The 23660-nt window shown below is 42.4% G+C and overlaps 1 protein-coding gene across 1 annotated transcript in view; it reads right to left on the bottom strand.

The window, feature by feature from the left end:
- gabbr1a (gamma-aminobutyric acid (GABA) B receptor, 1a) overlaps positions 1-23660 on the bottom strand; it is a 65131-nt gene that overhangs the window by 21500 nt on the left and 19971 nt on the right. The window contains 4 exon segments of the mRNA XM_045226557.1: positions 1473-1607; positions 10580-10740; positions 18081-18098; positions 22206-22391. Of these exon segments, the coding sequence (XP_045082492.1) occupies positions 1473-1607; positions 10580-10740; positions 18081-18098; positions 22206-22391 (500 nt within the window).

Here is a 23660-nt window from a genome sequence, read left to right on the forward strand (position 1 = left end):
TCTATATCTATATCTATCATGCCTATGACTTTAGTGTTCAGAGCATCGGCACCCTGACATCAGGGAATGAGAGAAGAAGAAAGTAGAGACCTGATGATAAATGTCAAATGTCATGAACAATATTGAGTCCCACGGTTAACAAATCCCTGGGTGTATGTAGAGGTAGTGGAGCTATCAATACATGGACAGCAGACAATACAGCTAGTGACAGTAGAGTAGAATAGAGTTTGCCAGCTCACAATGGGGTGCAGTCAGGGGGACGAAGGTATCAGCCTGTGGAAAATAGCTCCTGCATTAGGGGTGACACACACGGGAGAATGAAATAGCCTCAAAATGAGTGGCTTCAGGGTTGTGTTCATTTTGCACCAAATTGACTAAAACAGGGAGGGATTAACTGGATTAGTCCAATTAGAAAGACACATTTTTGTTTTCCGTTGCTAAATGTTTTTAAACGTTTTACAGGATGTGCCGGTATGAACTTTTTTATTGTATTGGGTCAATGGGATTGCCTTTAAATGTAGACTGAGTTGCTACGCTAGGCTATGGGAGATCCGAATACAGCCTGCCAATTGGAGCACCCAGAAGTCCCTTGATTCTGGTCTGTTTGATCCTTGGCTGTTTTCCCTCTCTAATAGGCTTGTTTGACATGCAGAGAGATACTCCTCCTAAGGGCTGAACAGGGACAGAAATAAGTGTGTGGGGATTGGTGGTGGTGTACACTCACTCACTAAAGAGCCTGATCCCTTTATGTGTGTGTGTGTGTGTGTGTGTGTGTGTGTGTGTGTGTGTGTGTGTGTGTGTGTGAGAGAGAGAGAGAGAGAGAGAGAGAGAGAGAGAGAGAGAGAGAGAGAGAGAGAGAGAGAGAGAGAGAGAGAGAGAGAGGGAGAGAAGAAGGCAGAGAGAGAGAGAGAGACAGACAGACAGGGAGAGAGTGAGAGAGACAGGGAGAGAGAGAGAGAGAGAGAGGGGGTGGGGGAGATCGACAGTTAGAGTGGGAACAAGGAGGCTGAGAGGAAGAGAAAGGAGGAAATCGAGCAGACAGGCCCAAGGCACTTGTTGCTGACAAGTGGAGGGAGTAAAGAGGAGATTGGAAAAACAAAAAGAGATAGAGTTTTTCATGAAGGAGAGAAATGGATAGATAGGGAGATTTCATTTGTTCTCGATTAATTACTGGGCTAAAAAGGTTGGCTAAAGTTTAAGGTTAAATTAAGAGCGAAATGAGATTACGAGAGAGAGAGAGAGAGAGAGAGAGAGAGAGAGAGAGAGAGAGAGAGAGAGAGAGAGAGAGAGAGAGAGAGAGAGAGAGAGAGAGAGAGAGAGAGAGAGAGAGAGAGAGAGAGAGAGTAGAGATAGAGATAGAGATAGAGATAGAGATAGAGATAGAGATAGAGATAGAGATAGATAGATAGATAGATAGATAGATATAGAGAAAGAGAGAATGGGACACACGCACACACACAGTAGCTACCCACCACTATGAGGTTCCACATGCGAGCAGCCTCTGCTACCAGTGTGGATACGGAGCTGCAGCCGGGCATCAGGACTGTCTTGATGGGCTCTGTGTAGAGCAGGTCATAGAGCAACTTGGTGGACTCACCCGGGTCACACTAAGAGAGAGAGAAAGAGGAAGAGAGAGGGGGGAAATTGAGGGAGGAGATGTAGGAGATTTGGGGGGAGATAAAAGGGGACATAGATGTGAGGGAGAGAGGGGGAGATGAAGGGAGAGAGGGGGAGATGAAGGGAGAGAGGGGGAGATGAAGGGAGAGAGGGGGGGAAAGAGGAGGAAGATTAGGAGAGAAATAGAGGGGGGAAAGGAGAGGAAGAGAGGAGAGGTGAGAGATGTGGGAGAGAAAGTGAGGGGGTGGGTAGAGAACAGGGGTAGAGAGAGAGGGAGAGAGAGAGAAGGGAGGAAGAAAGAAGAATATCAGAAACAGAAAGACGAATAGAACAGTGATCCATATTCAGCCTTATTGAGCTTCAGTATAAAAATGAGGAAAGATGGCCACAGAGAGAGTTAAAATTGACCACACTGTCCAAAAAGCGATAGGAAGAAAATATGAATGCACAAAGAGGGAGGGAGATATCACAAACAGAACACATTCAAAGCCTCAAATGAATGTAAAATAAGCTTGAGGTGTTCCAATCATGAACAAATTATCCATCACAGGCCTGTCACCAAGGTTTCCAATAAGCCATCCCTATTCCAGTCCTCAATGAGGCCACATCTAAATAAGCCTGACAAGTTTAATGATGATTTACTGTGGAGGGGGAGAGAGAGGAGACAGAACTCCCATGCATTGCAGTTGAGTGTCACAAGCAATCCGGTTGTGGAAAACTGTGATTTAACAATGGACATTATGGGCCCTAATTTGGGTGTTGGTTTGTCTCTGTTCGTTTTCCGAGATGGAAATAGCACACTCAAGATGCAAATATGTTGGATGCAAAAATTGCCTGTTAATTTCAATGGTGGTTGGTTGACTGTTAAAACGTTGTCGTCTATTGCTACTGTCTCTTGATTGTATGATATGATCTAGATATCATGATACCACCGAGTCGACTTGATCATAATGGAAGAGAAAGTGACGTTTTGCTATTCTGTCACATCTGATAACATGTCAGGCGGTCATAACCTTTTCTCTGCCCTGGAGAACTCCTGGGGATGCCTGCCCTTACAAAAAAAAACAGATGTCAAATTTGCGGTTTCACATGTAAAATAGCCGTTTTCACATGTTGAGCTTAAATTTCACGTGAAACCATATTTTTACATGTATTAAATGTAGAGTTCACATGTTAACGCCACCTTTTCACATGTGAGGAGAATAACGTTTTCACTTTCACTTTCACGTGAAACCGCAAATTTGACAAACTTTCACATGTAAGAATCGTATATGCCGTTTGACACATGAAAAACAGCACTATGTGAAAATCACATTTGCTGTTTCACATGTAAGACAACCACGTGAAAATCTCACTTTCACATGATTGTTTTTCACATATGAACTTGCAATTCCACATGTGAAAATGAGAATTTCTTTCACATATGAAACTGCATATATTTTATTTATTTTTTACATGTGATTGTTTTTCACATGTGAACTTGCAATTCCACATCTAAAGGGACAATCTAATTTGCAGTTTCACATGCAAGAAAACTCCACATTTACTCCAATGTTTGTAAACAAAGTAAATGTAAACAAACACTGTATAGCCTAGAAACATAGTTAAAACTATAATTTTTATATAATGGATGGCCAGTACTTGCATCCATAGCGTAGTCTATGGATATAAGAGTGGTTGCATTTCTCCAGCTCCATCCTTCAGCTTTTTACCGAAACTGTGGCAGGGAGAACACTTTGTTAATATTTGAATTAAGGATTGTCACTTTAAACACTTTTAATAGAGTAACAGCGTTGCTATATGGTGCAATCCTCTAGTGAGCGAGCTACGTTTGTGCCATTAATATCAAGCAAAACTTCTGAAGTCGAGAACAACATTCTTAGTATTCCAAAACATAAACCCAAAAATATTGATAGCAAAACAAAATATTGCAAGGAAATCATTTTTAAATGCGAGCGCAAATTAATTATAAATTAACGCAAAAAAATTTTTTGCAACATTCATTCCAGCACCATAGCACCCTGCATCCCACTGTTAGTTTCCCTCTAAAGCTAAGCAGGGTCAGTCCTGGTCGGTCCCTGGATGGGAGACTGGAAGTGGTGAAAAAAACAATGAAAAGAAAAACACATGGAAAATGTACATGTGAAACTTCACACGTGTCCGAAAACCACTTGAGTCATGGCGTTAAATGTTGCATACGTGTGTGAGATAATGCATGTGTGTGGACACATAAATGATTTTGAGTCCTATCATGTTCCAGCTGCCAATTAACGGGGAAGTGAGAGACTTTTATTTATATTTTTTACCAGGTAAGTTGACTGAGAACACACTCTCATTTACAGCAACGACCTGGGGAATAGTTACAGGGGAGAGGAGGGGGGATGAATGAGCCAATTGGAGGCTGGGGATGATTAGGTGACCATGATGGTACGAGGGCCAGATTGGGAATTTAGCCAGGACACCGGGGTTAATACCCCTACTCTTACGATAAGTGCCAGGGGATCTTTAGTGACCACAGAGAGTCAGGACACCCGTTTAACGTCCCATCCGAAAGACGGCGCCCTACACAGAGAGCACCTCATCACGCCATTTCTCTATCGGTCTCCCTCCATCACAGTTAATAATTGATCAAAGTTATCAGTCTTCGCTTTGATATAACCATGGCAACAGTCTGGAGCGGGTGAGTGGTGTGTCTGTGTATAGATCTCAATGTGCTGTAAATAGTCTAATGTTCTCTCCCTATACCACCACACAAACAAACAAGCAGTGATCTACCCATATAGATAGATAGAGATATGCTGCATTACAAATAAACTGTGTAAGTGTTGAAGTTCATCTACACTAAAATCTTCTTAATATTTAATTATTCAGTGTCTAATTCTGCAATGGTATATTTGATGAGCCATCTTTTTCCAAGGCAAACGGGATCACACTTTAAAGCTTCACTTTAATAATAATAATAATATGCCATTTAGCAGATGCTTTTATCCAAAGCGACTTACAGTCATGCGTGCATACATTTTTGTGTATGGGTGGTCCCGGGGATCGAACCCACTACCTTTGCGTTACAAGCGCCGTGCTCTACCAGCTGAGCTACAGAGGACCACACTATTTAACTATTGTGAGCCTTTAAATCAGGGTTCTTCAATCCTGGTCCTGGAGGCAGTGGCGGCTGGTGAAAAATATTCTCGGTGGGGCTGTGCCATACTTTTTTTTCCTGTAACCATCGCGATATATTTTAACACAAACTGCAGGACAGCAGTGCTCAGTGAAACATTCAGTAATTATTTAATGCCAATATTAAAAAGTTGAGGCATTCTTACACAAAAACATATTACACAAACCCAAGCCTTTCATTTGCATTTAAAGTGAACTTTTCACCATTGGTAGTAAACAGGCAACGCAACAGGCATGCTGTCAGAACAGAGTGGAAAGTGGACAATAACATGAAATTATTATAAAGTTTATAGGAAATCTTACACTGTATGAAAGGATGTATAATATAGAAATGGATATCAAGTGGATGAACTCAAACCTTTGACTGGAAGAATAGCATACAGTATTTTATGATCATACTAAATGTGACTAATTGTTAATGTGCTCCAGAACTGCAACAATTAATTGATACAAAACAACATATATACAGTAATATTAGCAAAGACACTATTAAGACTTTCTAGAGTACCATATATAACTGGATTTTTTATGCTAAGGTCAACTATATACAAAGAAACATGCGGCCAGAGCTGCTCTGTGTGTGTGTGTCTGTCATCTTATTTGTACAGGAATTTTGCCCGTCTGTCCTTCTGAGTGGCAAACCTCTCAATGACCCTTTGATTAAAGTCAGGAATGTCCCTGACAAGTTTCTTCTCCATGGAGAGCATGGCCAGAGCGTTCAGGCGATCCTGTGTCATGCTGTTTCTCAGGAAGGTCTTGATCCTTTTCAGTGTAGAGAAGCACCTTTCTGACTCAGCAGTTGTCATGGGTGTGGTGATGAGGATCTTGAGGAGGCTGGCAGTCTCTGTGAAAGTGCTCTGAAGGTTGTTCTCCATGAAGAACTGGTACAGGGGCACTGCACCACTACAAGCCTTGAACTCACTGTTCTCATAGATGAGGGACAGTTTGGTTTTGAGCTTGGCCTTGTTCAACATGGGGTACGCCTCCACGGTTGTTTCAAGCGCTGTATCGGGAACTTCACACTGTGTTGTGGGAACAACTCTCCGTGCAATAGTGTTGCGCTGATGAGGTGCTGGGTGAAGGAGAACCTCTCTTTGGCATGACTCAGGATGGTATCACATACCTGTAAAAGATACATCATCAGCTTTAATTTGCAATTAAGCTATTTTGATGCAAGTGATCCTGACTGACACATGCCTATGTCCAACTCAAGTATATGATTACCAAGGTGCTGATTGTTCAGGGTTTTGGCTACATACTACCAGGCCTGAAAAAAGTTCTAGGTGGGAAACACTGACAATTACATCACAACTTACCTCTATAGCCAACCTCTGTTGTTCTCCTGGTCCCAGCATCCTCCGTCGCTTGATGGGCTGTTGCTGCTCGTCAGATGCGCTGTCCCCACACAAAGAGGGAATTGAGGCCCTGGGTCCAAAAAAATAAAGTTTAATTTGATAACTTGCAATCAGACTTCTTAACTCACTGTAATTCCCCCTCAACACACAACCAGTGACTTATATATATATATATAGACAGACAGACAGACAGACAGACAGACAGACAGTGTGTATATACACACAAACTATGTCTAGTAACTGCTTTTAACCTGTGATGTACATAATTAACTGATGTTATTACGTTTTAAAGCCTTTTTCTATTACATTTGTGAGAGGGATGCAACATAATTTTGTTCTGCTGTTCACTTAGCAATAAAGTTAATATTCAATAACAACTAGGCCTCTTCTAGAAATTGACCTGGTGGACACCTGAATAATTATTACAAACTGTGTAGTACTTTCCTGCATTATTATCAACGTCTGATTGTGTCTTCTCTTTCCTTTTTAAAATACTAAAACAAATATAATTGTGACGGCTCTATGATAATCACTCACACAAGCACCAACTGGCAGTGGGTGGGAACGTCAGTCGCTCTCGTCAGCTTGAATGGCGATAAAATCAGCACTCTTTACTTCCTCCAGGATGTAATCCTTAAGCATTGACAGCATACAGTCCAACAGCTCGTTCTGTATCGTCTTTGACGTGCCCTTAAAAACGGTAGCTGTCTTCAGGTGCTCCTCCAGCACACTGTCGAGGGAGGCAACAAAATCCACTAAGCCCCGGAAAATGCCGGGGTTGTCTGAGGAGTCAGTCTCCTCGTGCCCACGCAAGGCCAACTCAAAAGCCCCACAGAACTTCACACAATCGATAATTTTGGATAGAATGTGCCTGTTTTTATCCACCTCCTCATTGTGTTTCCTCACCGCAATCCTGTGGCCGTCATCCAGCTGCGTAGCAATGTTCACCCTTCCTAATACAGCTAGCTTTACAGAGTTGTCCATGTGTGCCCTGGTGTTCTCATGTTTCTTTACCTTCTCTGACAGGTGCTTCATATCCCTCACTCCGGTACCTGTCCATGCTGAATCTGACCCCGTCGTTTTTAAAAAAGCAAGCACGGAAAGCAAAATAAAGCATTAGCATCAGTGCACCCAGCTAGCCAAGCCTTCCTGGTGTACCAGCTACGGGAGAAGCCGCGCATATACTGCTTCCCTTTCTCGCTAGCCTGCTGTCTGATTGAGAGGTCAGGTTGATCTGGGCCCAGCTCTTTCACCCGAACTTTCTCTGACAAAGTTCTCCTCTCAAACGGATCTTGGAGGAGAGATTTCACCGAGTTAGGGTTGGGTCTTGGAGGAGTAACGCTTTGCGTTCGCCATTGTTGTCTAGTAAAAATGGCGTCACTGGACCCCGGTCCTTATTTTATCAGGGCGCAGCTTGGGGCGGTAAAATAATCGCCCTCCTTGGATTCGATTTAAGATCGCTTATTGACTACATTTTATGTCATACATTCATATCTTAAATTAGCAATTGGCTTAACTGCTACGTAGACCCGCCTCCTCGGGGCACTTTCTGTATCGCCCAGAGCTGACGAGGCGTTTGACAGGCAGAGGAAAGGTTGCGAATATGATTTTCTATCATATCTTACACATATTACTGTGTGCATTCCATATTTCAAACACACAAATATTGACATACTGATGTTTTTATTATTATTATTATTATTTTTTTTATTTTTTTATTTTTTAAAATAATTTTATTTAAAGGGGCGGCGCCCTAGCGCCCTCTATCGGCCAGCCGCCACTGCCTGGAGGGCCGAAACACCTCTGTTTTTCATCCTCTCCTTCTAATCAGGGGCTAATTCAGACCTGGGAAAACCAGGTGAGTGCAATTAACTACCAGGTAGAAATAAAAAACAGAAGTGTTTCGGCCCTCCAGGACCAGGATTGAAGAACCCTGCTTTAAATGAACACATTCTAATATTGAACATCCTTATACATTCAAGCCAAGACCACTCTATGAGTACTTCTTCATAATTGATATCCCAATCCTAGATCTTATAATGCAATTAAGAAGACAAACAATTGGACGATGTTGATGCTTATTTCTAAATCTCATGCTCAAACAGTGTGTTATGATTGCCTGTGTGATAGTTGGTAGTTGACCAAACAAGCTGTTGATTGGATAATAACTGAAAATAAATAGTAGCTGTATTCAATTCCATCTCCTATAATTTAACTCTTAATGCCATAAGCTGTTCATTAATATTTCAGCCAGGTGTGAAGGTTCACAATCCACTGATCTTTAAAGGGTTCATCAAACCCAACTGTAATTAGCAATAACTGTACACTAGCACACAAATGCAGGCTATGTTCATTGCTTTGGTTATAGTCATGTATTGGTCTTTACAAAGGTGTAAATCTATTGGTTTGTCAAAACAAAAAGAGAACCATAAATCAACCAATGGGTGAAATTAATCCCATAAATTCCGAATATCTAGATTTTAGAATGTATTATATGGCCAGTACCATTGATTCACAAAGCTGTCAAGGCGTCAGTGTAATACGGTAGGCGAAGTCAGGCGCAGGACACAGAGCTAATCAAAAGGCGTACTTTACTCGAAGGTAAAAGAACGAACAACAACCTCCACGCAGGGAGGGAACAAACCCGCACACTAACGACAGCCGAAACATGAACAAACACACACAACACACAGTGTGAGACAGAGGGTAAAATAGGGAAGACATAACTACATAATGGGAAACAGGTGTGACCAATCAAGACAAAACAAGTTGAACATAGATACATGGATCGGTAGCAGCTAGTACTCCGGTGACGACGAACGCCGAAGCCTGCCCGAGCAAGGAGGAGGGGCAGCCTCGGCTCAATCCGTGACACAGTCAGTATATTTGATATGTCCACAGCCTAACTTCATGTTCTGTATATGAATTTCAAACCCTGAATCTCAACATGCATAAATCTTCCATATCTATTCATCCATAGTCTTATCTAATTGAAAGGTGAAAAATATTACGCTTGTTTGTTTCAATGCTAACTGTGTTGCCATGACAACTTTCCTCTCCTCTCCCCTCTTCCCTATTCTTTACAATGGGATTCCAATGCAGAGCCTTTTACACCAATCAGAACAAAGCGAGTACCGCTCCCTAACCAGTCACAGCACAGTTAACTGTCTCATGCCTGTGTGCTGTATGCCCGGGTGTAGTGGAGGCATCTGTCCTGCAGTATGATTGGCATGGAAACCCAGTGGGGAGGATGGCTGTGTGTTAAAGCTAATGACGAAGTAGGAGGCAATAACTAGGGCAGAAACAGTGGGAAACATATAGATGTGTAGCCAGTGAATAGTGCTGACATTTGAAAATGCCTATATGATGAATGATTGATGACAGACAAGCAGCGGGTGTTTTGTTCATTTAATAACACAAATATTTGACGCTATCATTTCCTGGTTAGTAATTGGAGCTTGGTGGTCAGCTAGTGGTCAAATCGGACAGTGACGGTCAGTGATAGTCAGCTATATGTCACATTTTATCCCAAGGAGACCTCTGCAGTTGCATTCTGTCCACTGAAGAAATGTCCCCTGTGCTTTGTATGACATATAGACATTGGTCTTTTTTATTGTTAAGACACATCACCTCCTAGCAGCCAGCTGATGCGTAGTGGTAGTCCAGTTTCATTGCGAAAGTTCACTTTTCCTATACCAGCACTGACGCTGTCCTTGGTGCTGAATTTCAGCAAGCCAATATCAGTGTCTGACTTGGCATTAGTTTAGTTTATCGTCCACCACCATGAAATCGGTGAGGGGACTGTGGATCGGTCTCCTTCCATAAGTATGTTAGTTCGTACTTTAGCCACGTGCGATTTTGACGACATTTGGGTCAATTGCCATTGAGATCCGGCATTGACAAAATTACACTGATTGGCCTAAAGCGGGAGCTATAGTAATTAACTGAAATGCGTTAGTTGCGTGTGATATCTCAATTGGCCCAAGGGGGTGCTGCATCGTTTGTGGGGGATGACATGTTTACTGATGACATGTTTACAGTTTTTTTAATTAAATGGGCAACTGTGCTACAATTCTAAAAGGGGTAGGCACACAACTCCCTTGACACTATTAAATAAGTATGCTGCTGAGTTGTTAGATTATTGCACCCACCTGCTACAAGGGCAATAAATAAAAAAGAGTATGCCTGCAGGAAATCAATATCATGTTGGCAAGTTTTAACAATGTATAGACATATGTAAAGAAGAAAGGCTGTTAACTGAAATAGAAATGAAGTGTTCATGTATTTCATATATCATGAAGACAAACTGGTCTAATTTAATTTCAACTGGTCTAGAGACTTGTAAAAAAACAAGATACAGTTGTATTCTCCTCTGCGACTTTCACTTTTTAAACACAACAATTGATCTATTTGATCCAACATCTACTCACCATACTGTCATAGTATATCAGCTCCAGTTCGTAATCCGGCAGAATATCCGTTCGGTTGTTCACCAGATCCAAAGCCATCTGCGCAGAGGGGAGACATGCTTGGCCGCCCGGCCAACCGCCGCTCATTGGGAAGAGAGCTCCGATGTAGAGTTTCTTCTTGCCTAGGGACGGGCAAGGCCAGGAGAGGAGAAGTAAGGTGAGCGATGCTCGAAGTGCAATATGTCCGGACGCAACACTCGATAATTGCCGCAGACTTTTTCCAATTACCGCCATGGTCAGGAAATTGAATTGGAGCAATATCCAAATGTTACAGAGGAGTTGGTTTCGTATTAGAATAATTAAAGGATATTATGTTGTAATGAAAGTTTAGAGAGCCTTGAGGTGAATTTGCAATGAATCGCAATAGCATTTCATTGCAAGAACCTTGCGCTCTTCAAAAAGTGGATTCACGTGTTCGCCTCGCTAACAGACAGTGAAAGATTGTTAGCCTATAATAAGAAATAGCCTAGCTCGCCTGCTCTTCATATTATTTCAGTGGGCTAATCGTTTCGACTGATAATTTGTCAGTGCAGAGGCGCATGATATACAACGCAAATAGTTAATGTTTTTATGAACGTTGAATGTTGGGTTTATAAATAGGGTATAACTTGTTTGGAAACCATGTTTGCCTCTTTTTGTCGTTCAGCAGGCAGATTTCAATAATGATGAGGTGTCCAATTAATTGGGTCCAGCAAATAAGTTGAATGGTTTCATGCAAGTGCTGTAAAAGCTAATGAGGCAGGATAGTTTCCCCATCCATCGCGATGGAGAATATTGGACAGACATTAAAACTGTATGTCCTTAAACTGTCTGTCCAGCAACGAATAATACAAGTCCGTTATTTCTAATTATTCATAATCACCACGATTTTGCACCAAAAGGTATGCGCGCCACCAGTCAGACGGCAGAAAATGAGCTCCCGATTACGAATAACGTTTGAAATGTTCTTATTCTCTGGTTAATAAAAGCAAATCGCACTGTGCGTAATTTCAGGATTTTTTCATAATCTGTCCGTGCAACGACCCGTATTTCCAATTGTATGGATGAAACGAAGTGTCCAGGAATGAGACGCGAAGGGTATATCATCCACTGCAGCAGAGGCTATGTGTGTGTGTGTGTGTGTGTGTGTGTGTGTGTGTGCATGCGTGTATGAGCAAGGACAGCTCTGATGATATTTGCTATTTGCTAGTCGGCGAATGTGTAGAGACATCGAGAGAGGGGGGGTTGGGCTATTGACCAACTTTTAAATTGTGTGTGTGTGCAACACCTACTTTCTACAATCAAAGAGTATTGAAACTATCGGTATCTGTCACTCTCTAATTCTCCTTTTGCAACAATACATTATTCAGATCAATATCTAATGACTATATTAACTTTACCTGGGAAAATAGAGTGTAAACTGATAGAAATCAAATATTGGAATATCAAATCAACATAGTCTTTAGATTGACAGTGAGCCAAATCGATTTCAACCACAACAATGCCTCACATGCTTCTCAGTTGTTTCTCAATAACCAATGAAAGGACATTCATTCACCCACCCACAAGCCACTACAAAAACCTCAGGGGCTACTTTGAGAAATCCGCAAAAGCCGTGGACCAGTCAGTGCATCAATCTCCTGGCTCTCCTTTACCCTTCATCTAAGCAGACCTGGAGTCAGTCTGTGTGATGTATAGCCAAGAGCTGCTACTGTACAGGCTACAGCATACCTGCTGTTTGAACCGTCTGTCCACTTTAAAGCCTCCTCTCATTGCCCTTTAATCAGCCAATGCAGCACTGTCCGCGTCCCAAATGCCTCCCTATTAAGTAGAGCTCTGGTCAAAAGTTGTGTCCTATAAACAATAGGGTGCAATTTGGGACGCAACCACCGTTTCACTGTCAGCTCTTAGATAGGGCTCTCACACCCCCAGTAGGTCAATATCCATAACAGAATCAGAAACAGCTATAATAGAATTATAGAATTAGTCAATAATGCTACCCTCCTATGACTCCAACTCTTCCATGGCTAAAATGTAACACATGACTCGTTGGCAATAGCTACTGGCACTCTGGGGACTCGAGAGTAAAGCCAATGATAAATGCATCCCACCTTTGTTCAACTATTAGGCTGGTTTTAGGTTCTCGGTGTACATTGGGATAGATTGTGTGATGGAGAAATAGCCACCTTCATTCCTCCACCTCAAATACAATTACAGTGGTGGACATACTACTGAATTGCATCTGAATACAGTAATAGTCAATAGCAGACCCAAAGCTACTAACTGTTATTCAGTATACTTGGCACAAGAGGCAATTCAACTCACAGCCCTTGTGTTGCCAGCCAACACCGTGTATGTTCCAACCTCCAACCCACTGAGCTATTGAGCCATCTGTAGCCCACATTGACGTAGAACTCCTCTCTCTCTCTGTCTCTCTGTCTCTCTCAATAGATCACCTGTCTGATCTATATCCCCCCGGAACTCCGCAGCATGCCATCTATTATTCACACCTGATATTTAAATGCTATTTCATTACGCGCCCATCTATATGCCAGCAAACACTGAACAACACATACAGGGCCGACATTTATCACGACAAGAGCACTGTGCAAAAAATACATTTTGAATAGACGGTATGGCAAATAATACAACGCTAGTTCCAAATACTGCAACTCTCAATTGGATTGCGTGCATGCTGTGCAGCGTACAGTTTACTTAAAATGGCACTCTGCAATTCAAACAAAAACAAAATCAAAGTGTTCACCTCGCCACTGGTTTTGGTAAATAACTGAGGGATGGGGCTGGAGAAATGTAACCACTCTCAAATTCATAGACAGAGCTATGGATGCAGGGACTGACTATCCATGATATTACAATTATAGTTTTATGTTTTTAGGCTATACAGTGTTTGTTTACAATTACATTGTTTATAAAGAATGGACAAAAACAAGATTAGTCTGTATTTTGGGTTTTGATGCGGTATGACAAGGTCATGAGGCATTTATAAGCGATATTCTGTCCAAAAGTGGATGTAGCAACTGCAGATTGCTCCTTTAACTCTGGTTAAATAATCTCCTCCTTATGAGGCACATCGTTGAAGAAAAGCTTCAAATTAAATCACGCTGCGGATTATAATGAGTTTTACTGTATTTTTTTACAGCTCTGTGCTCGTTTGTGTGACTCAAATGTCGCCCACAGCCTTAGAAACAAACCACTGTCGCGACACCTCTGCCAGAGCTATCTATTATACCAACTGTATTAGTGGTGGAATCCAGTGTTATACAGGCATCCCTATTCTGGTTAACCTATAAAAACAAGGGCCTTAAGATCACGGAAGAGAGAATGCTTTTTCTGATTTCCTCTGACTGCTGCTAACACACACCCACACCCACACACCTCCACACACAGACACAGACAGGCCTGGGTGTTAACCTTTACCCAGCTGAGAAGGCAGTAAGTGGGAATCGATACCACACTGAGTGAAAAGTAGAATAAAGAGAGAGGGGGAGAGAGAGAGAGAGAGAGAGAGTGAGAGAGAGAGAGAGAGAGAGAGAGAGAGAGAGAGAGAGAGAGAGAGAGAGAGAGAGAGAGAGAGAGCAGAGAGAGAGAGAGAGGGAGAGAGAGAGAGAGAGAGTGAGAGAGAGAGAGAGAGAGAGAGAGAGAGAGAGAGTGAGAGAGAGAGAGAGAGAGAGAGAGAGAGAGAGAGAATGATAGAGAGAGAATGAGAGATGAAAAGGAGAGAGTACAGTGGGGAAACAAAGTATTTAGTCAGCCACCAATTGTGCAAGTTCTCCCACTTAAAAAGATGAGAGAGGCCTGTAATTTTCATCATAGGTACACGTCAACTATGACAGACAAAATGAGAATTTTTTTCCAGAAAATCACATTGAAGGATTTTTTATGAATTTATTTGCAAATTATGGTGGAAAATAAGTATTTGGTCACCTACAAACAAGCAAGATTTCTGGCTCTCACAGACCTGTAACTTCTTCTTTAAGAGACTCCTCTGTCCTCCACTCGTTACCTGTATTAATGGCACCTGTTTGAACTTGTTATCAGTATAAAAGACACCTGTCCACAACCTCAAACAGTCACACTCCAAACTCCACTATGGCCAAGACCAAAGAGATGTCAAAGGACACCAGAAACAAAATTGTAGACCTGCACCAGGCTGGGAAGACTGAATATGCAATAGGTAAGCAGCTTGGTTTGAAGAAATCAACTGTGGGAGCAATTATTAGGAAATGGAAGACATACAAGACCACTGATAATCTCCCTCGATCTGGGGCTCCACGCAAGATCTCACCCCGTGGGGTCAAAATGATCACAAGAACAGTGAGCAAAAATCCCAGAACCACACGGGGGGGACCTAGTGAATGACCTGCAGAGAGCTGGGACCAAAGTAACAAAGCCTACCATCAGTAACACACTACGCCGCCAGGGACTCAAATCCTGCAGCGCCAGACGTGTCCCCCTGCTTAAGCCAGTACATGTCCAGGCCCGTCTGAAGTTTGCTAGAGTGCATTTGGATGATCCAGAAGAGGATTGGGAGAATGTCATATGGTCAGATGAAACCAAAATATAACTTTTTGGTAAAAACTCAACTCGTCGTGTTTGGAGGACAAAGAATGCTGAGTTGCATCCAAAGAACACCATACCTACTGTGAAGCATGGGGGTGGAAACATCATGCTATGGGGCTGTTTTTCTGCAAAGGGACCAGGACGACTGATCCGTGTAAAGGAAAGAATGAATGGGGCCATGTATCGTGAGATTTTGAGTGAAAACCCCCTTCCATCAGCAAGGGCATTGAAGATGAAACGTGGCTGGGTCTTTCAGCATGACAATGATCCCAAACACACCGCCCGGGCAACGAAGGAGTGGCTTCGTAAGAAGCATTTCAAGGTCCTGGAGTGGCCTAGCCAGTCTCCAGATCTCAACCCCATAGAAAATCTTTGGAGGGAGTTGAAAGTCCGTGTTGCCCAGCGACAGCCCCAAAACATCACTGCTCTAGAGGAGATCTGCATGGAGGAATGGGCCAAAATACCAGCAACAGTGTGTGAAAACCTTGTGAAGACTTACAGAAAACGTTTGACCTGTGTCATTGCCAGAAAGGGTATATAACAAAGTATTGAGAAACTTTTGTTATTGACCAAATACTTATTTTCCACCATAATTTGCAAATAAATTCATTAAAAATCCTACAATGTGATTTTCAGGATTTTTTTTCCTCAATTTGTCTGTCATAGTTGACGTGTATCTATGATGAAAATTACAGGCCTCTCTCATCTTTTTAAGTGGGAGAACTTGCACAATTGGTGGCTGACTAAATACTTTTTTCCCCCACTGTAAGTCTGGTTCACATTTCATGGAGATTTTGGAAGAAAATGTGCTTTCTATGCACCGATAGGACAGGTTGGTGCAGGAGAAGACTATGTTGAAATGAGTGAGTAATGTTGTTGTTAATGGTTGATAATAATCATTAAATAATCAATCGCGAAATTGTACGATCTGAAAGAGGAGTTGAGAATCGGAGTCTTACGCCAGTATCTTGCAATAGGCATATAATAGTTGGACTCTTTAATGAAGCAATAATCTTTAACAAAACTGTGAAAAAAATAATAATCTTGTCAACACCAAAAGGACAACAATTTACCCTCAGTAATGATATAAATACTGACAAATGAAGTGGGTCTTTATATCGATAGTTGACTGAGTAAATGTAGTGAGATTGTAGCTATAGCATATTTTGTGTAATTTCTACTCTTGGCTCTAATTCTAATCAGTGTAAATCCATCACCAGTAGAATTACTGGTCAGCATCAGGCATCCTGCTCTAGAAATTATGTACCACTGCCCTCTGGTGCTTTACAGAGGCATTACAACTTTTTGCAACATTTGTTTCACTGAGCTTTTACATACAGTGCATTTGGAAAGTGTTCAGACCCCTTGACTTCTTCCACATTTTGTTACGTTACAGCCTTATTCTAAAATTGATTAAATATTTATTTTCCCTCATCAATCTACAAACAATACCCCATAATGACAAAGCAAAAACCGTTTTTGTGAGATTTTTGCAAATGTATAAAAAATATAAAACGGAAATATCTCATTTACATAATTATTCAGACCCCTTATTCAGTACATTGTTGAAGCACCTTTGGCAGCGATTACAGCCTCGAGTCTTCTTGGGGACACCTGTATTTAGCTAATTTCTCCCATTCTTCTCTGCAGATCCTCTCAAGCTCTGTCAGGTTGGATGGGGAGCGTCCCTGCACAGCTATTTTCAGGTCTCTCCAGAGATGTTCAATCGGGACGTTCAGAGACTTGTCCCAAAGCCACTCCTGCGTTGTCTTGGCTGTGTGCTTAAGGTTGTTGTCCTGTTGGAAGGTGAACCTTCGCCCCCAGTCTGAGGCTCTGGAGCAGGTTTTCATCAAGGATCTGTCCGTACTTTGCTTCGTTCATCTTTCCCTCGATCCTGTCTCCCAGTCCCTGTCGCTGAAAAATATCCCCACAGCATGATGCTGCCACCACCATGCTTCACCGTAGGGATGGTGCCAGGTTTCCTCCAGACGTGACACTTGCCATTCAGGCCAAAGAGTTCAATCTTGGTTTCATCACACCAGAGAATCTTGTTTCTCATGGTCTGAGAGTCTTTAGGTGCCTTTTGGCAAACTCCAAGCAAGCTGTCATGTGCCTTTTATTGAGGTGTGGCTTCCGTCTGGCCATTCTACCATAAAGGCCTAATTGGTGGAGTGCTGCAGAGATGGTTGTCCTAAAGGCCATCCTAAGTTCCTTAGAGGAACTCTGGAGCTTTGTCAAAGTGACCATCGGGTTCTTGGTCACCTCCCTGACCAAGGTCCTTCTCCCCGATTGCTCAGTTTGGCCAGGCGGCCAGCTCTTGGAAGAGCCTTGGTGGTTCCAAACTTCTTCCATTTCAAAATGATGGAGGCCACTGTGTTCTTGGGGACCTTCAATGCTGCAGAAATGTTTTGGTACCCTTTCCCCAGATCTGTGCCTCAACCCAATCCTGAATCAGAGATCTACAGACAATTCCTTCGACCTCATGGCTTGCTTTTTGCTCTGACATGCACTGTCAACTGTGGGACCTTATATAGACAGGTGTGTGCCTTTCCAAATCATGTCCAATCAATTTAATTTACCACAGGTGGACTCCAATCAAATTGTAGAAACATCTCAAGGATGATCAATGGAAACAGGATGCACCTGTTCAATTTTGAGTCTCACGGCAAAGGGTCTGAATACTTATGTAAATAAAGTATTTAAGTTAATTTTTTATCAATTTGCAAATATTTCTAAAAGCCTGTTTTCACTTTGTTATTATGGGGTATTGTGTGCAGATTGATGAATAATTTTTTTTTAGAATAAGGCTGTAACCTAACAAAATGTGGAAAATGTCAAGGGGTCTGAATACTTTCCGAATGCACTGTACATAGACAACCCAAGCAAAACCAATCTCTCTTACCTTTGTAGTTTCTGTCATCTGTGGCAAGCAAATAGAGATGACAAAATTACATTTGTTAATAGTAAACATGATTTGGTGACAGGTAGCGTATGTCAATGCAATTCTTCGCGGATTGATGCATTATACACGTTACTCATTACACATTACAGTCCTCCATGCTCCTTAAATTGCCATCAGTATGTAGGCCCACTGTAGCCTACTTTACTGTACTGTCTGTATACCCTGTGGAAGTGACGGCCACTTCCGCTTTACTTCCGGATCATGTCCCAAAATCTCTTGAATGGGCTTCAAGATTATATCATAAAATTCAGGAACACGCAGTCATTGAATATATAGATACTGAACAAAAATATAAATGCAACATGCAACAATTTCAACGACTTTACTGAGTTATAGTTCATATAAGGAAATCAGTCAATTGAAATAAATAAATTAGGCCCTAATCTATGGATTTAACATGACTGGGCAGGGGCGCAGCCATGGGTGGGCCTGGGAGGGCATAGGCCCATCCACTTGGGAGCCAGGTCCACCCACTGGGGAGCCAAGCCCAGCCAATCAGAATTAGGTTTTCCCCACAAAAGGGCTTTATTACAGACAGAAATACTCCTCAGTTTCATCAGCTGTCCGGGTGGCTGGTCTCAGACGACCCTACAGGTGAAGAAGCCGGATGTGGAGGTCATGAGCTGGCATGGTTACACGTGGTCTGCGATTGTGAGGCCGGTTGGACGTACTGCCAAATTCTCTAAAACGACGTTGGAGAATTTCTCTTATGGTAGAGAAATTAACATTCAATTTTCTGGCAATCGCTCTGGTGGACATTCCTGCTGTCAGCATGCCAATTTCACGCTCCCTCAAAACTTGAGACATCTGTGGCAGTGTTGTGTGACAAAACTGTACATTTTAGGATGGCCTTTTATTGTCCCCAGCACAAGGTGCACCTGTGTAATGATCATGCTGTTTAATCAGCTTCTTGATATGCCACACCTGTCAGGTGGTTGAATTATCTTGGCAAAGGAGAAATGCTCACTAACAGGGATGTAAACAAATTTGTGCACAACATTTGAGAGAACTAAGCTTTTGGTGCTAATGGAAAATTTCTGGGATCTTTTATTTCAGCTCATGAAACATGGGACCAACACTTTACATGTTGCGTTTATATTTTGGTTCAGTGTATACAATTGTATTTGTGGATTCATGCCTTTTATAAAAATATTTTACGCTCGCAAAGTAAGTTAGAAAAGTCTCATTTGAACTACATCTCCTGCAGTTATGTTAGCATGCTGGAGTGTGCCTGTCAATCTGAGGATTTACAGGATGATAAGAACCTGTTAGTTACAGGCCGTTTGATATTTTGTATATTAGATTCCGCAGGGTTATTTTGCCAGCCAGAACCAAAAATAAAAATGAAAAAAATGAAAAAAGAACAATGGAGACCTGCAAGCTGTCGAAATAGAGATATATACAGCTGGTTGGTGGGAGTTGTAGTTCATGTGTGTAGTCCAAATGAAATGGTTGTAAATTCTCGGTTTCGTGCTTCTTCTTGGGCGTCAAATACGTTGAAGTAAATTTATACGAAAGCATATACATTAAATGACCATGTTTTAATAAATTTGATGATGCAAATTTGAAGCCCATTCTTAGCCTACAAAATGAGAACAAAGATGTAAAATTGATGTCACTTTCATGGGGTATTACACAATCATTCACAATTATTCATCAAATATGGGTTGTGTCCACCAGGTGGCAGAACTTCCTGTTTAAGAGAAATACACAGAACGGGGGTGAATGTAAATTGTATTTCCTGGATTTCTCGCATCCTCCCTTCTTGTCTCCTTCTGAAAATGATGAGAGGAACCGAGGGGAGGAACCTCTGATCTTCTCCGCCGTTGTGTTTTGAGAAGGATATTTGTACCTATATACACCTATGATTTGCACACAAAACAAAGCATAGACACCATTGTAGAATACATGCATGGAAACTATATTCACAATATATAAATGTACACTGAGTGTACAAAACATTAGGAACACCTGCTCTTTCCATGACATAGACTGACCAGGTGAATCCAGGTGAAAGCTATGATCCCTTATTGATGTCACTCTTTAAATCCACTTCAATCAGTGTAGATGAAGGGGAGGAGACAGGTTAAATAATGATTTTTAAGCCTTGATACAATTGAGACATGGATTGTGTGTGTGAATGGGCAAGACAAAATATTTAAGTGCCTTCGAACGGGGTATGGTGGTAGGTGCCAGGCGCACCAGTTTGAGTATGTCAAGAACTGCAACGCTGCTGGGTTTTTCACATTCAACAGTTTCCCATGTGTATCAAGAATGGTCCACCACCCAAAGGACATCCAGCCAACTTGACACAATTGTGGGAAGCATTGGAGTCAACATGGGCCAGCATCCCTGTGGAATGCTTTCGACACCTTCTAGAGTCCATGCCACAACAAATTGAGGCTGTTCTGAGGGCAAAGGGGGGGTGCAACTCAATATTAGGAAGGTGTTGGTTTGTCTATGTATGTTTCAATGGAGTATACAGTGCATTCGGAAAGTATTCAGACCCCTTGACTTTTTCCACATTTTCTTACGTTACAGCCTTATTCAAAAATGGATTGAATAAAACATTTTCCTCATCAACAGAATACCCCATAATGACAAAGCGAAAACGGGTTTTTTGAAATAAAAAAACAGAAATACGTTATTTACGTAAGTATTCGGACCCTTTGCTATGAGACTCCCTTTGCTATGAGACTCGAAATTGAGCTCAGGTGCATCCTGTTTCCATTGATCATCCTTGAGATGTTTCTACAACTTGATTGGAGTCCACCTGTGGTAAATTCAATTGATTGGACATGATTTGGAAAGGCACAATAAGGTCCCACAGTTGACAGTGCATGTCAGAGCAAAAACCAAGCCAAGAGGTCGAAGGAATTGTCCGTAGAGCTCCGAGACAGGATTGTGTCGAGGCACAGATCTGGGGAAGGGTACCAAAAAATGTATGCAACATTGAAGGTCTCCAAGAACACAGTGGCCTCCATTATTCTTAAATGGAAGAGGTTTGGAACCACCAAGACACTTCTAGAGCTGGCCGCCCAGCCAAACTGAGCAATCTTGATTGGAGTCAGGGAGGTGACCAAGAACCCGAGTGGCCAGACGGAAGCCACTCCTCAGTAAAAACACATGACAGCCCACTTGGAGTTTGCTAAAAGGAACCTAAAGACTCTCAGACCATGAGAAACAAGATTCTCTCATCTGATGAATCCAAGATTGAACTCTTTGGCATGAATGCCAAGCGTCACGTCTGGAGGAAACCTGGCACCATCCCTACGGTGAAGCGTGGTGGCAGCATCATGCTGTGGGGATGTTTTTCAGTGGCAGGGACTGGGAGACTAGTCAGGATCGAGTGAAAGATTAACAGAGCAAAGTACATAGAGATCCTTGATGAAAACCTGCTCCAGAGCGCTCAGGACCTCAGATTGGGGCAAAGGTTCACCTTCCAACAGGACAACGACCCTAAGCACACAGCCAAGACAACGCAGGAGTGGCTTCGGGACAACTCTCTGAATGTCCTTGAGTGGCCCAGCCATAACCCGGACTTGAACCAGATCGACCATCTCTGGAGAGACCTGAAAATAGCTGTGCAGCGACGCTCCCCATCCAACCTGACAGAGCTTGAGAGGATCTGCAGAGAAGAATGGGAGAAACTCCCCAAATACAGGTGTGCCAAGCTTGTAGCGTCATACCCAAGAAAACTCAAGGCTGTTATCGCTGCCAAAGGTGCTTTAACAAAGTACTAAGTAAAGGGTCTGAATACTTATGTAAATGTGATATTTCTGGGGGGGGTTTTGTTATACATTTCTAAAAATTCTAAAAACCTGTTTTTGCTTTGTCATTATGAGGTATTGTGTGTAGATTGATGAGGGGGAAAAAACAATTTAATCAATTTTAGAATAAGGCTGTAATGTAACAAAATGTGGAAAAAGTCAAGGGGTCTGAATACTTTCCGAATGCACTGTATGTGTTGTTTTTCCGTTTATAAACTAAACCAAAACATTTAATATCAACACCAACATCACAATTGAATAACATGAATAGATTGGGATTCCATTCCACACTTACAGAGGCAGACAGGTTTGGGTGAGTCCCACTTGCCCAGCTTGGTGCAGTGTGTGATGTTCCTGCCCTCCAGCATGAAGCCAGCATGGCAGCTGTAGTGCAGCACGGTTCCCTCCACCGGTGGCCCAGGGGGCTTCAACGCCACCCTCCCATTCTCCAGGGACGTCCACACACGAGGGCACAGCAGCACTGGGAGAGAGATGGGCAGAGTAGAGGGAGGAAGGTTAGTCATATTTACATGACATGTACTAACTGTCAGTCTGTTTCTGCTCTCTTGCCAACTCCTTATGGAACATACAGTGCATTCGGAAAGTATTCAGACCTCTTGACTTTTTCCACATTTTGTTACATTACAGCCTTATTCTAAAATGGATTAAATATTTTTGTTTTCTCATCACTCTACACACAATACCCCATAATGACAAAGCAAAAACAGGCTTTTAGAAATGTTTGCAAATGTATTAAAAATAAAAAACAGAAATACCTTATTTACATAAGTATTCAGATTGCTATAAGACTCGAAATTGAGCTCAGGTGCATCCTGTTTCTATTGTTAATCCTTGAGATGTTTCTACAACTTGATTGAAGTCCACCTGTGGTATTTTAAATTGATTGGACATGATTTGGAAAGCACACACCTGTCTATATAACGTCCCACTGTTGACAGTGCATGCCAGAGCAAAAACCAAGCCATGAGGTTGAAGGAATTATCCGTAGAGCTCCAAGACAGGATTGTGTTGAGGCACAGATCTGGGGAAGGGTACCGAAAGATTTCTGCAGCATCGAAGGTCCCCAAGAACACAGTGGCCTCCATCATTCTTAAATGGAAGAAGTTTGGACTCATCCTAGAGCTGGCCGCCGAGTCAAACTGAACAATCGGGGGAGAAGGGCCTTGGTCAAGGAGGTGACCAAGAACCCGATGGTCACTCTGACAGAGTTCCAGAGTTCCTCTGTGGAGATGGGAGAACCTTCCAGAAGGACAACCACCTCTGCAGCACTCCACCAATCAGGCCTTTATGGTAGAATGGTCAGACGGAAGCCACTCCTCAGTAAAAGGCACCAAAAGACTCTCAGACCATGAGAAACAAGATTCTCTGATCTGATGAAACCAAGATTGAACTCTTTGGCCTGAATGCCAAGCATCAAGTCTGGAGGAAACCTGGCACCATCCCTACGGTGAAGCATGGTGGTGGCAGCATCATGCTGTGGGGATGTTTTTCAGCGGCAATTACTATTAGACTAGTCAGGATTGAGGGAAAGATGAACGGAGCAAAGTACAGAGAAATCCTTGATGAAAACCTGCTCCAGAGCGCTATGGATCTCAGACTGGGGCGAAGGTTCACCTTCCAACAGGACAACGACCCTAAGCACACAGCCAAGACAACGCAGGAGTGGCTTTTGGACAAGTCTCTGAATGTCCTTGTGTGGCCCAGCCAGAGCCCGGACTTGAACCCGATC

Source organism: Coregonus clupeaformis, chromosome 17 (genome assembly GCF_020615455.1).
Source record: "Coregonus clupeaformis isolate EN_2021a chromosome 17, ASM2061545v1, whole genome shotgun sequence".
In the NCBI taxonomy this organism is placed as follows: domain Eukaryota; kingdom Metazoa; phylum Chordata; class Actinopteri; order Salmoniformes; family Salmonidae; genus Coregonus; species Coregonus clupeaformis.